At 43.3% G+C, this 13,465-nt stretch overlaps 1 protein-coding gene across 1 annotated transcript in view; it reads right to left on the minus strand.

The window, feature by feature from the left end:
* Positions 1 to 12,539, minus strand: part of SLC22A2 (solute carrier family 22 member 2) — a 34,040-nt gene extending 21,501 nt beyond the window's left edge. The window contains exons 1-4 of the mRNA XM_045865844.3: positions 11,447 to 12,539; positions 9,517 to 9,620; positions 3,898 to 4,052; positions 1,336 to 1,504 (exon numbers count right to left, since the gene is read on the minus strand). Coding sequence (XP_045721800.1) covers positions 1,336 to 1,504; positions 3,898 to 4,052; positions 9,517 to 9,620; positions 11,447 to 11,857 — 839 coding nt within the window. The 5' untranslated portion in view covers positions 11,858 to 12,539. The remainder of the gene's footprint in view (positions 1 to 1,335; positions 1,505 to 3,897; positions 4,053 to 9,516; positions 9,621 to 11,446) is intronic.
* Positions 12,540 to 13,465: the final 926 nt, after the last annotated feature.

Below are 13,465 nucleotides of genomic sequence, written 5' to 3' on the forward strand. Positions count from 1 at the left end.
GGTTGCATCATGGAGGTTATAGATTTGTAAGTAAATTAAATTTGATTCTATTAAGTAAAAATGGCAAGAAGGAGGGCTCCAGAGGTGGTCAGAACTTGGATAATAGGTGTGTCTTTTCTGTTGTGCTAAAGCATCAGGGAAACAAAACTGTTGAAAGATTTTGAGGCAGGAGAGGGACACGGTGGAACTGGATTTTAGAAATGAAACTTGGATTGGAGGATGGAAGAGCAAATGTTGAAGAAACCAGGAAGAGTCTATTGCAGGTGTGGCGTCAGAGACATAAAAGAGGAAGAGTGGATATGGGAGGGGGGTTAGGGTTAGTCTCAGAGTTTGACCAGCTTTTGGAGGAGAGACAGGCTTCCTGGGAAGGGTTGAGATGCTTAATTCTTAGACAAGACGACTATGCAAAGAACAGGTGGATACATCCAGAAAGTGGTTTGTTGCATGGTAGAGGGATTTGCTTGATAACTCAGCATTCCTCTTGCTTTATTTCGGGCAACCTCACTTTAGGGATTTCTGATAGTTTCTGCTGTTTCCACTGCTTCCATGGTTCCCTTGGCAGTGGTGACAAACATATTTCGCAAGCCCTGGAGACTCTGATTTGCATGGTCTGTCTGGGGTGTCCTATTGGCCTGATCTGGGAATAGGACTGATGGGATTGATTGGAGATGCCTGCCTTGGGCAGGGACATGAGGAAGTGGTGACCCGGTGCTACACTCCATCTTCTCTTACACTAAAGTCTCCTCTGAGCAGGGAGAGAATAAGAATACTAATATTGTCAATCTCTGCCAAGGGCACCACAGTCACTAGAAGTTAATTTAAACACCATATAAATTGGGGTGCCTGGGTGGCTCAGTGGGGTGAGGGTCAGACTCTTGATTTCGGCTCCAGTGGTGACCTCAGGGTCAGGAGATCCAGCCCCTCATTGGGCTCTGAGCTCAGCAGGGAGTCTGCTTGAGATTCTCTCTCTCCTTCTCCCTCTGCCCCTCCCCCACCTCACATGGCCTCTCTCTCTCTCTCTCTCAAAAATGAATCAATAAATCTTAAAAAAATAATTTATAAAATTTAAAAAAATAATAATAAATAATGTGAAAAGACATAAATCTAAAACTCTTAAGCCCAAAGTAGAAGGACATTTGATTTCTAGAGAAGAAGACAGATCGAAGCTCATGTTTTTCTTTTTTTTAATCCTGAAACATGGACCTGGACTTTTCATGAAAGGAAAGAGTGAAGGACACGTTGGAATTTGGAAGGATAGTGTGATTAGGGGAGGCAGCCTTTTCAGAGAAATGAAATAGTTCAAGTTATTTCCTTTTTTGTTCCAAATGGACTTACCAGTAATAGAGCAAGAAGCAGATGTTGGGCAGAGTAACAGTGAGCTGTAGCCACCTCCAGTGAGGAAGCACATAGGCCAGCCCAGCCAATGCCAGGAGCCCCGCGGTGAAGGCCACTTGGTAAACAATGCCCACCGTTCTCCGATAGCTTAGCCCGACAAATTCTGTAACTGCAGAGAGAACCCAAATGGTCAATGCAAGTCAGTAGGACAATGGCTCGGCTGTCCAACTTTGGGGAAACGAGCATGCCAACCTCGAAAAAGAGGCCAAATTCTAGAAGTCTTTTAAATAGCTTTCTGAAAGATTTTAAACGTTCCTTAGGGCTATTTTGTTATAATTATTGCTGTCACATTAATTAATCTAAGATCTTGTAATTCCACATTGGGTGGGGTGAGAGGCCCGCCATTGTGAGCAAAATGTGTGATTTAGAGAATAATTTCAAGGGCAAATGCAACTGGATTTCAGATACATGCAAAAATTTTTTTGAAGCAATCCAAAGTTGTTTTTATTTTTTTAAATTGTTTTTGCCTTTAAAAAAAAATCCAGTTGTTTTTATTTGCAAACTTTTGATCTAGGGTAGTAAGGCAATGGTAATTTAAGTCCTGAATAAATGGATCAAAGATTGACTTGAGACTGTAGGTGGTTTTTATAAATGAACATCTCAATACAGCTTGTTCTCTTATATGAGTTAAATATTTTCTTGGCAATCCCGATAATGGGTATAAATGGCTGGGAAACCTGGTAGTGGGTTTAGTGGGTTTCCATACCGATTGGTCAACTAGTACTGTCTTGCAAGAACTGATTTTTAAATTTCCAGGAATTTTGCAAGGTGGTTATTAAACCCATTGGTATCTTAAAGTCAGTCATGGTGGGAGTATTTGCAATTTAGAAATCAGACAACACCAAAAATCAGGGCTTTTTGTTTTCTAAAAGCCAGGTTATCAGCACACCACTGCATGTGGTAGAATAATCAGCTTTGTCCCATTCCATGACTGCATCTTGACAGATGTGTGAGGTCTGTAGTACATGGATTTAGGGGATAGTCATTTCTATATCACAAACATACTAGAATTTAAATTCCAGCTATTCCATGAGCCACAGACCTTTGGCTTTTAATGTTTAGTAATCATGTTAAAGACTTCAACTATTTATAAACCATATAGAAATGCCCTCAAAAGGTATTTCTATATATTACTGCAAATGATCAAAAAGTATTTAAAACAAAGTTAAGCGAAAGTCTGTAAGTGCTCAATAAATAGAAATATTTCGATGTGGTTGGGGTCACGGACGGGGGCTGGGGGTCATGGGGCAGAAAGAGGTCAAGCAGCAAGGTGTACCTCAAGGACAGTCAGAGGGACTGGAGAAGAAATTAATGGGCAGAAGGCTGAAATTTAAATTTATACAATTAAATTATACATATTTCTACATATCATGTGTTCTAAAAACCAAATTATTGATTGAATAACAGTACATTAATAAATTACTTCCCTGCCCACATATAGATTAAATGTCTACCAGGACAGGGCGCCTGGGTGGCTCAGTTGGTTAAGCGACTGCCTTCGGCTCAGGTCATGATCCTGGAGTCCCTGGATCGAGTCCCGCATCGGGCTCCCTGCTCGGCAGGGAGTCTGCTTCTCCCTCTGACCCTCCTCCCTCTCATGCTCTCTGTCTCTCATTCTCTCTCTCTCAAATAAATAAATAAAATCTTTAAAAAAAAAATAAATAAAAATAAATGTCTACCAGGACAGCACATAATAGCATCCAGCATCTTTCTTCTGAGTTGCAAGTTAACTTTACCAGGTACAATTTTAAGCACACATATTCTAGCTCCCATGGGTAACCAGGGTTTTATGATGGTGATGGTTTCAATTTCAAAGCATCCATTTCCTTTCATTGGATGCTATTTGACTGTTGCCAAGGGAAAAGAAAGATGGAGTTCATTCCCAAGATCTGATTAGGATGCTAATTTTTCTTAATGTGGCTTTAAAGATGCTATGCTGTTAGGATTCAAATATTCTCCTATACTTCATGGATCTTCTGCGTAATTCTGGCTGCTAGTGAGTGGGATGGAAAGATATTCCTCGTCAGACAAGTGGCTGGGGAACTTAGATTCTCCACAGTGCTCATGTTCTCCCTTTCCATGTATATACATTGAGGATAACAAGAGATTTCCTAGAATCCATTTATGCAAAGCAGTGAAGTCCCTTCTAAGTCTAACATATCTGTCACCACTGAATTTTCCATGTGTAGGCCTGGTAGGCTAGATTTTCTCTGTGTGTACCACCCCAGGGTACAGAAAACTTTTCCCTAAGAAGTTATATTAGAATCTGGATGGCTTGATGTTTACCCTCATTTCTGTCTTCATTGTTTTCTTTAGAGGAAGAATACAGAATGAGTGGACTGAAAAGATGTTAGAAATCCTTTTGATACAGAAAGAAAAAAAAAATCTCTCAACATTTTCTTGAAGCTGGATCCATTTTTTGGCAAGCCCCCTCCCGTCTCCTGAGGATTTTGGCAGCAACGTGGCTTTGTTCTCACAGCCATAGCCACGAGCAATTCTTACTCAGGATGTAGCCTATTAACCAGCCTGCCTTGCTGACCAGCCCCTGGATCAAGCGGAAAATTAACACCCATGTATAGTTTGGGGAAACAGCCATGAGAACTCCAGATGCAGCATTTATGAGGATCGTCACCAAGAGGCAGAGCTTACGGCCAAACCTGCAAGGAGAGAAACAAAGAGAAAACATAGAATTAGATTAGATTCATGAAGGTTGTAGAAAATGGCGCGGGAGTTACGGAAATCTTAAGGGGAGCTTAGCTCTGAATTATGCAAACTCAGGAGGCTTGGATTGATGCCCACCAAAAGAATCCCTGACTTCAGGTTAGTTTGCTTCAGGACTTTTCCCCAGGGCACTCTGTGAAAATTCTATGCACAATGAGCCCCATTCACCCCAGGGCTAGAGAACCTTCTCAGTCCCACACTGTGGAGGGTATTCAGGCAGGGGGTGATTCTTCCAGGCCACCCAGTGCTGAATGCCCTAGGGGCCCGTCTGGGTCTTCCATCATCGTAGGAGTGGGGGCCTTTGCACTAACAGTCTCAACCAACTGCCCACCCAAGAGTTTTTGCTTTAGGAAAAAAAATTCAGTGTTTAATGTACTCCCCCATCCATTTTCAGCACTGCTTTTGGACTTTGTGGTATTTGCATGTCTCCATGGAAAAGGTCTCTGGTGTCAGCTGTGGGGTGGGGGTGGGGCGTCTTTGTCCTGGAGTATCCCAGCAAGATAGCTTCCACACCTTTGGTCTGAGGGACTTGGTTTTCATCAGCTGAGGGACCTAGAGAGTGTCCCAGGACACAGAGGAGGGGAAAACTTAGAGACCTGGTTGAATTTTGGCTTTATCACTTAGTATAATGTCAGCCGGTTACTCAATCTTTCTCAATTTCCTCATCTGGTAAAGACCTATCTATCTGACCCAGTTGACAAGAGGATTAAATGAGATATTACACGTAAAGAGCTAGACACTTGGTCTCCCCCATTTCCTGCCTTCTGTTTGTAAGGCAGGCTCTCTGAAAGTTGACTTGGGACAACTCGTTCATATTGTCATCATGTCATCATGTCCGCCTTGTTTTGTTCTAAGAAACACCCTAATTGCCCGTTAATGGGTATTTTAAAGATTCTTCATAGAAAGTAGTGTTTTATTTAATCTTTTTGTATCTACTTCAAACTGATGAGTCATGAGCACTTTATGTCATTCACTTTGCACTTTCGATGGTGGATGAACATTTTTTACCAGCCGTTCTGCTTGTAGGCATCTGTGTTCTAGTGTCCATTTCAATATTAACTGACCATGTAAAAATAATCTGCAACATCATTAACAATTATTTGGGATGTGAATGTTTTAAATCTGAAATTTAGAGATTAAGCAGTCTCATGAGTAATTAATGTAAACTGGTAAAATTCTTAAAACCCTCTTTTGGCTATTCAGTTCTTTTTTTTTTTTTAAGATTATTTATTTATTTATTTATTTGCGAGAGAAAGAGAGAGAGAGAGAGAGAGAGAGAGAGCATGAGAGCGGGGAGGGTCAGAGGGAGAAGCAGACTCCCTGCTGAGCAGGGAGCCTGATGCAGGACTTGATCCTGGGACTTCAGGATCATGACCTGAGCCGAAGGCAGTCACTTAACCAACTGAGCCACCCAGGCACCTCTGGCTATTCAGTTCTTAATTCTCAGTTAATGGTTCCCCACTGTAAATATCTGCTTCCTTGGCCTTTTTTTAGAGATAGAGAGAAAGAGAGAGAGAGAGCGCAAGTGGGGAGAGGAGCAGAGGGAGAGGGACAAGCAGACTCTGCGCTGAGCACAGAGCCCAATGTGGGACTCCATCTCACGACCCTGAGAACATGACCTGAGTCGAAACCAAGAGTTGGATGCTTAACTGACTGAGTCACCCGGACACCCCTACCTCCTTGGCCTTTTATTCAAAGTCTTCTAAAGTCACATCTCAACAAAGTATTTTAGCCTTTCTTCCCATGTTCTCCCACCAAATCCCTTTCTTTACCCCCGAGGAGTTTATAAACATTTGCTCAGGGGATAGCTCTCTAGCTTCCAGAGTTGACTTGGGCATACCATAGTAGTCCTGCTCCTGTAGATGGATAAAATCCTGTGGATAAGAGAGTATATTTACCTTTGGAAACTCAGAGCATGGAAACCTTCAGAAAATCAAAGCTATGATGCAAAAAAACTTCAGTGGGGGATATGTTCCAAATAAGGACATAATGTTATTACAAAAATATGGCGTGGCTGAAAGAAGTTTGGGAGATCTAGGATAGTGGTTTGAGACTTCTCCCTGCAACAGAATCATGTAAGTGATTAAATGAAAAATAAAGAGCTAAAACAGCAGAGGGGGGTGGACTCCAGTGCTGCTAGCTTCATAAATCCGTTGGCTACTTACTACTCAATGTGGCCCAAGCCTCATCTGCATCACCTGGGAGTGGTTAGAAATGCAGGGCTCACTCTAGGCCCCACTGGATCAGAATCAGAGTTCTAACAAAATCCGGGTGGTTTATATGCACATTAACATTGGGAAGCACTACTTTCATTTCACTGAGTTTCCTCATCTGCAAATTGGGGATAAGAAAATCATTTTTAAAAGGCTGTTTTGAACCTAAATGACATATAACACATCTGGATGCCCAATATGGTGCCTGGCACATAGTTGGTAGTAGAGAGCTTGTTTTGGAAAGTTTCACATAGTTGGGTAAGTTTGACAATGACCCACTGGGACTTTGATTCTGCTCTGATCTAGTTCCATCATGAAATACAGACAGTGGGTCCTGGCACTTGAGAGCTGATTATTAGGCTTTCAGAAAATTTTCGAGCTAATTGTTGAACACAGTCATTGTTAAAAATTACATCATACACTTAGGTAAATTATATTAAAAACAAGTGTAATAAATATGCAAAAACACTGTTTCCTAATTATTTCACCATGTTTGATGATTATCTATGCTCGTGAGATTATTTACTTGTGTCCTTTGTATCTGTACAGTGGAAATACTGGAAAATGGTGCATATTTCTAGCCAACTCTGTGTTCAGTGACCTCATTTTTTGGTAGCTTGAAATGACCGTGGTGGGAGTATGTACACCACAGAAATCAGCAAATGCTATACATCAAGCCTTTATCCCTCAGAAAGCCAGTCATTGAACTTTTATAAGCATGCCACTAAATACAGAGCTTATAATTACTGATCAGTGGAGTAACAAATCTGGAATTGGTGAGAGATTACTTTTTTGTGTCAGGTGATACTAAAAAACATTCTTTAGGAGGTTTGAATGATGACATAAATTAGACATATTATAAGAAGTTTGTTTTCAAATTCTCTAACACATGCCCATTCTTCCTTCCTCCAGTCCATTTGCAAACTGACCTTCAGAAAGCTGACATGGTGTAAACCTCCGTATCCTTATTTACAACCTTTTCATAATATCCTTCTGGTTTTCTTCTAAAAGCTACCTTAATCAACCGCTGGTTCTTATTTTTCAAAAGCATCATAGAAGGCAATCTATTTTATTTCATGTTGGTTTAATCTATAGCATAAAATGAGTTTCCTTGAGATTCTTGTACCCTTGTATAAGATCTGAATATTGTCCAGAAATAGGCATCAAATATACAAAGATAACTTGCCTTTTCTTTTTCTCCCACTGGCTGTTGTCTTATTACCCACTCTCACATGCATACCTGAGTAGAACAGAAAGGAAGAGACAACAACCACCCAAACTTCAGACAACTTAAGAAAAAGAAATGGAGGTTTGGATATCGTTTTTGTGGGGAAGAATAATGAGTAATCAACTTTGCATAGGAGATTTCAACAATAGGAACAAAATAATGAGGTCATCCAAGAAGGTGGATAATTGACTGAGGATTGTAAATCAGGAATGCACTGTCAGTGGGGAATTATAACCGGTCTCCTACTCCTTGAGTGGGATGAGAGTAATTAACTCATTTATTTAACCAGCTGTGAAGCTCAGCCACCTATTTGCTCACTTCCAGCTGAGTGTTAGTATCTCTGCCTTACAGGGAACGAGGGAGCGGAGAGGGGGTAAGGAGCCGATGGGTCAGACAGACACACTGGAGCAAGGCAGACTCCATATTGTCCCTCGCTGGCAGCTCTCCTGACTTACAGGGTCTTCTCCAAACCACAGACCTCACTTGTGGGGCAAGAAAAATAAAAGCCGATGACCTTCCTCTTTACCTCACAAGCCTCCCACACAAAGGAAGATCCTTTAAAGGAAGACTAAGCAGACAGTTACGGAAGTGGCGTGAAGGACGGAGCTGCCCTGTGGCTCAGTGGCCTCAACTGCCTTGCCCCCCTCCCTCCTGCTGCCACAGTGGGGGCCCAGGCTATGAAACTGCAGATGCCCCTGGGAGAGGATAGATTAAGTTATTGTTATTAATCTCTAACTCACTTGCAAGTTTTCCTCCAGCCTGATGATACAGCATAGTCAAAGAAAATATTCGATTTACATTTAATATAATGCTCATGGATTTGGGTTTATTTGCATCACAGATATAGTTGGGGAGGGCAACAAGCATAAAGTGTATTTGGCATTTATTTCAGAATTAAATATATATTTATATTTTGTAATAAATATAAATTTATTTTGTAATAAACATAAATATAAATTTATTAAACAGATTAGACTACATATATTTATTCTATAGTTCTATATCCTGAGCTCATGGGTGACTGGTTATTAAAGAGAATGATACTGTCCAAACAGTTAAGCATGGTGCCTGGCACATGGACAATACCCAATAAATAGTATTATGAGTGCTAAAGTATCAACTATAAAGCAAATTTTTCTGTTCATTTCCCTTTTGAGGACTCCTAAAAATATCTAATTGGCCATCAACCTGGTAAAGATGCCTGCTATATAGAACTTTCAGCACTGAGAATCTGGGATTACAAAGTGATGGATAAACAAGACATACAGGCACCACTGGATTCATACAACTCACTGAAGACTAGCTCCCTGAAGACACAGACCATCTAAGAGGACCATTTGCTATATGTTCTATACAGAGAGGTCCTTTCTCATCTCTCTCCAGGGACACTGACATTATGGAAGTGGATATTTACATCTGTCAGTGTAGATGGACCCAGTTTCCCTTTTACCAGATCATATCCTGGGTTCTACACCTATAATTACATCTGGCCCCAGGGCCCCAATTCAGTACTCCTACAATGCCAAGGACCAGACAGGGACAGCCACAGGGAGAGTCTACACTGGCTCTGGGTGTAGGAGAGGCAGGCAGAGGAGGGAGAGCTCAGGGCCCTGCCGGCTCACAGATGGGGGAATGATGATGAGGCCAATGAATTGGGAATCACAAAAAGGATCAAGTCATCTATGACTCTCCCTTCTGACCCTAACCCACAAGAAAAAACTGCTGCCTAAGGTAGAAATGTTCCTCTATGGCCCCAGGGAATTGGAAAATAGTCACATCGGTCGTGCTCATTAAAGCAGCAGAAGAAATCTCAAATTGTCAAGACAACTGACATGAGGCCAGGAAATTGTGGTCTTTGTGCTTGGGGAAAGGATGCTATTCAAGCAGGGGCAGGTGAATCCAAGTGCTTCCCGGACCTGCAGGACTTCTTAAATTCCACCACATTCGCACAGCACCTACCTGTCTGCTAGGTAGCCGATACTCACAGCACCGATGAAAAATCCTACATTCACAGCCGACTGAAACAGGTCCAGCATCCAGGAATCAGCACACACTAGGTTAAACTACAGAGAGGCAAAAGGTTTCCCAGGTCAGGAGAGAAAACAACATCCTATTAGACACAACTCAACCCAGGGAAACTCATTGAATATTCCTTGCGTTGAACTGATGTGGCTGAATGGCATGGCGATAAACCAACTGTTTCTTGCTTATATGAATTTTCTTTACACAACTGGAAGACTTGTCCCATAATCTATTTAGCATTCCCTCTGGAAGTATGTCATTAAGCCAAATTCTGTTGTTGGCTAAATCAGCTGAAATCAGGTTTCCCTTTCTTTTTAAATATATATATTTTTAAAAGATTTTATTTATTTGAGAGAGAGAGAGAAGGGGGGGCAGAGGCAGAGGGACAAGCAGACTCCCCACTGAGCAGGGAGCCCGATGTGGGCTCTATCCCAGGACCCCGGGGTCATGAGCCAAGTGGAAGGCAGACGCTTAACCCACTAAGCCACCCAGTGCACCCCGCTACTTTCCTTTCTAGCTTTAATACACAGAAACAAATGGGTGTGTAAATAGGATATAAATGCTGCCCTAAGGAAGGTGGGCTGTTTAGCTTCTCTTTGCTGTCTCTTTAACAGTAGGGGAAGCAGGAATGTCTTCGTAGGCTGTTACATTTGCTCTCATTTGGAACAAGAGGCAATGTTGAAGGAAGAACAGGTGCTGGCCTGGAAGTTGGGGTATCTGATTTCCAGAGCGAACTGCTAACTCTCTCACTCTGTGGCCTTGGGCAAAATTTTTCTCAGTTCTGGGCCTCAGCTTCCTCATCTCTGTATGAAGGGATGAGATTAAGCCATGCTCTATAGCCTCTTAAAATTGTACGGTGTTATATCTATGACCTGGATCTATGGTTTCATGTAACTATTAGACCATTGAAGAAAAGCTCCTCTGCCTAAAAGTCTGTTCATACAGAATGTCTTCACATTATCCAAGCCGTCCTTTTCTTTTTTTTTTTAAAGATTTTATTTATTCATTCGACAGAGAGACAGAGAGAGAGAGGGAACACAAGCAGGGAAGTGGGAGAGGGAGAAGCAGGCTTCCCACAGAGCAGGGAGCCCGATGCGGGGCTCGATCCCAGGACCCCGGGATCACGACCTGAGCCAAAGGCAGACGCCTAACCGACTGAGCCACTCAGGCGCCCCCCAAGCCGTCCTTTTAAATTAAGCCAGGCAGCTGGCTGTCTCTGGAGTTTTAGAATAATTGCATCCTCCCATTTTGCTTTGTCCCGAATAAAAGCAGGTCTCCACTTTTTTTTGTTTTGTTTTGTTTTCTCTATATTCATTAAGATGAGTCTTCATAATTAGATGCTAATGTCGGAGTTTTTAAGAAAGGAATAGTGCCTTAAGAAAAGCTCCAGCCCCAGAAGGTTTTATGCAAATGTTTTTAGCAAATCAAAGAGAGAAAAACAGCCATCAAGAGAAAAACATATCCTATCACAGTGAGGCAACGTTCAGGTGAGTTCCATGAGCTCCCAGCTGTCCATCTGTTATACAGCTGCCAGAATGGAGGGCTTTCAGGAAAAAAGAGGAGGCTTGAAAATTTTCCTTTTCCTGGAATTATTTCCAGGAATCTGCTATGCTTTTGCTTGTTTCTTACCACTGAAACTTGCGTGCATTGGAATCATTCTTGTCAGAATTTGATGAGGTTTAACTACTTCACTCATATTCCAGACAAATAAGAGGCTGCATGTTTTTGTTGGAAACTAGGACTTTATAAGATTCTCTGAGTCCAAAGAGCATGTCCAGACAGTGTAAGAACTGGGCCTTACTGGCTTCTTCCTTAAGAAAAGCTACTCTATTGGCTTTTTCCTAATGCAAGTCTTGCACTCACTTACCTCGGTCACGATGGACGAGCCCCGCGTGTCGTACACCCAGCCGTGGCGACAGGGCCCCAGCGGCAGGTGGCTCCTGTTGGTGGCCAGGCCTGCCAGCGGGTCCACGCAGCTGAGGGCGCTCCGGTTCCAGTCCACCTCGTAGCCGCGGCACTGGCGGGGGAAGGCCTCGCCCATGGCCCCCGGGCCGGGCACCGTGTAGTTCAGCTCGTCCGCCAGGCTCCAGCCGCATCGCCGGCTCAGCTCGGCCACCCCGGGGCTCAGGCAGCGGTGATCCGGGGTGAAGCCCAGGAAGACGATGCCCACGTAGATGGGGGTGAATGCTGCAGAGAGTAGAGCTAAGAGGAAAAACGTCTGTTTCTGGAAGAAGTCAAATTCCCCTATGTGCTCTAGAATGTCATCCATGGTTGGCATTATTACGAGAGGCGGGAGGAGTCCCGATGCTTTTCCCTGTGCTGGGTACGAGTGTCCCTGAGCCAGGCCGTGGCCAGCTCAGCACAGCTCTTGACCAAGAGTCAAAGGGAGGGAGGGAGTTGACTTTAGAAAGGGACCAGCCTTTGATCCAGACCTTTACTTGCTCGGGCTAATTTCCAACCATGCCCTCCTCCGGGGGATGTGTGTCCTGCTGATCTCCTGCAATGCCCGGAGCAAGGAACAGGGCCAGATGTTGTGTTCGTTGTAACCCCGCTCTCGGCAAATTTGTGCGAACGCACACCAGCACCGCAAACAAGCCGTCCTCTGTATCACACAGGGAGAAATCGGAGAGCGTTCACGTATCGCAGACCTGTTAATCTCTCCCTGGTTAACTCAGTGTCCAGGAAACTAATATATTCGTATCTCACCCACGCAGCCAACCTTTTCTCTAAGGTGCTACAGAGAACGCACACGCATTTGGCTTTGCTGCCCAGTGTAACGTGAATCATGGTCTTGGGTCAGAGCTCTTGTCTGGATTCAAAACGGTTTGCAAATTCTACCCCTGGCCTCATTCTACAAACAACAGCAAGTTTTTACATTGGGGATCCCATGTTGTGGCTGCTTGTTTTGATTTTTTTTTCTCTAGATTTCGTAATTCTGCTTTTTAAAGACTTTAAAGAATGCCAATCTGGCATTCTTGCTTTACAACCCTGAAGTGTCCTTCCTTGACCCATTTGTGAGGAAAGAAGAAAATGTTCACCCCGCACGTACAGGTCAAGTGAAAATGCAGGCAGGAGTATCTTCATTCTTCTTTGGTCCTAGATATTTCTGGCCGTGGTCAGAGATGCCCCTTTAGAATGGGGTTGGGTGCATCTAAACACAAGACAAACAGCCCGTCTTTCCTGGTGTGCAAAAGGATCCTTACTACAGCGGGAAGCTGCCCCATAGAGAAGGTGACCTGTGGATATACCTGCAAATTAAAATACCAGAAATTTAATCCCGTTTTCTTTCTTCCTTTTCTTCCATTGACCAGCCAGTGGGTAGGATAGCCCGGGTCTAAAAGTAGTAGCTCCTAAGGATCCTCTTCCTTGCTGCAGCTTCAAGCCTCTTATTTTCTTGAAAAAGCAAGAAGCAGGTGCCTGTTGGTCTCCTGTCAACCTCTTTTGCACCTTCATTGGCTCACAGGGGTGCTCTGCTTAGTGGCATCAAGCTGGGAGGATCTCTGTGTCCCCCGGCCCCAGTTTGCCACTGGCTAAGGGAGTGGGTTCAGACTCTGTAGAACCAAGAGTTTGGGGGAGTATTTCTGGCACAAAGGTATAATGACAAAGCTTATCCGCAATTACACCCACTGGCTATGCTATAGAAAACAAAACAAAACCAACAAGAAATGGATGACATATCCAAGGCCAGGGGTAGGCTGCAGGGAGCAGGGATCTCATCTTCTGGAAACACCAGACTTCTGAAAAGCTGTGGCTCATTCTGTGGCCATTATAGGTGCCAGGAAGCATTTATTAGAGATGAGGCTGTGGCCCAGTGTGGCCATGAATCTAAGATGTGTTCCAGTCCATGCCTGAGGAGCTCCCCGGATGCAGAGATAGTTTTCAAATA

This window comes from Mirounga angustirostris, unplaced genomic scaffold (genome assembly GCF_029215605.1).
Source record: "Mirounga angustirostris isolate CCGP_5_RB_7025 unplaced genomic scaffold, mMirAng1.0.hap1 SCAF_8, whole genome shotgun sequence".
Taxonomy (NCBI): Eukaryota; Metazoa; Chordata; class Mammalia; order Carnivora; family Phocidae; genus Mirounga; species Mirounga angustirostris.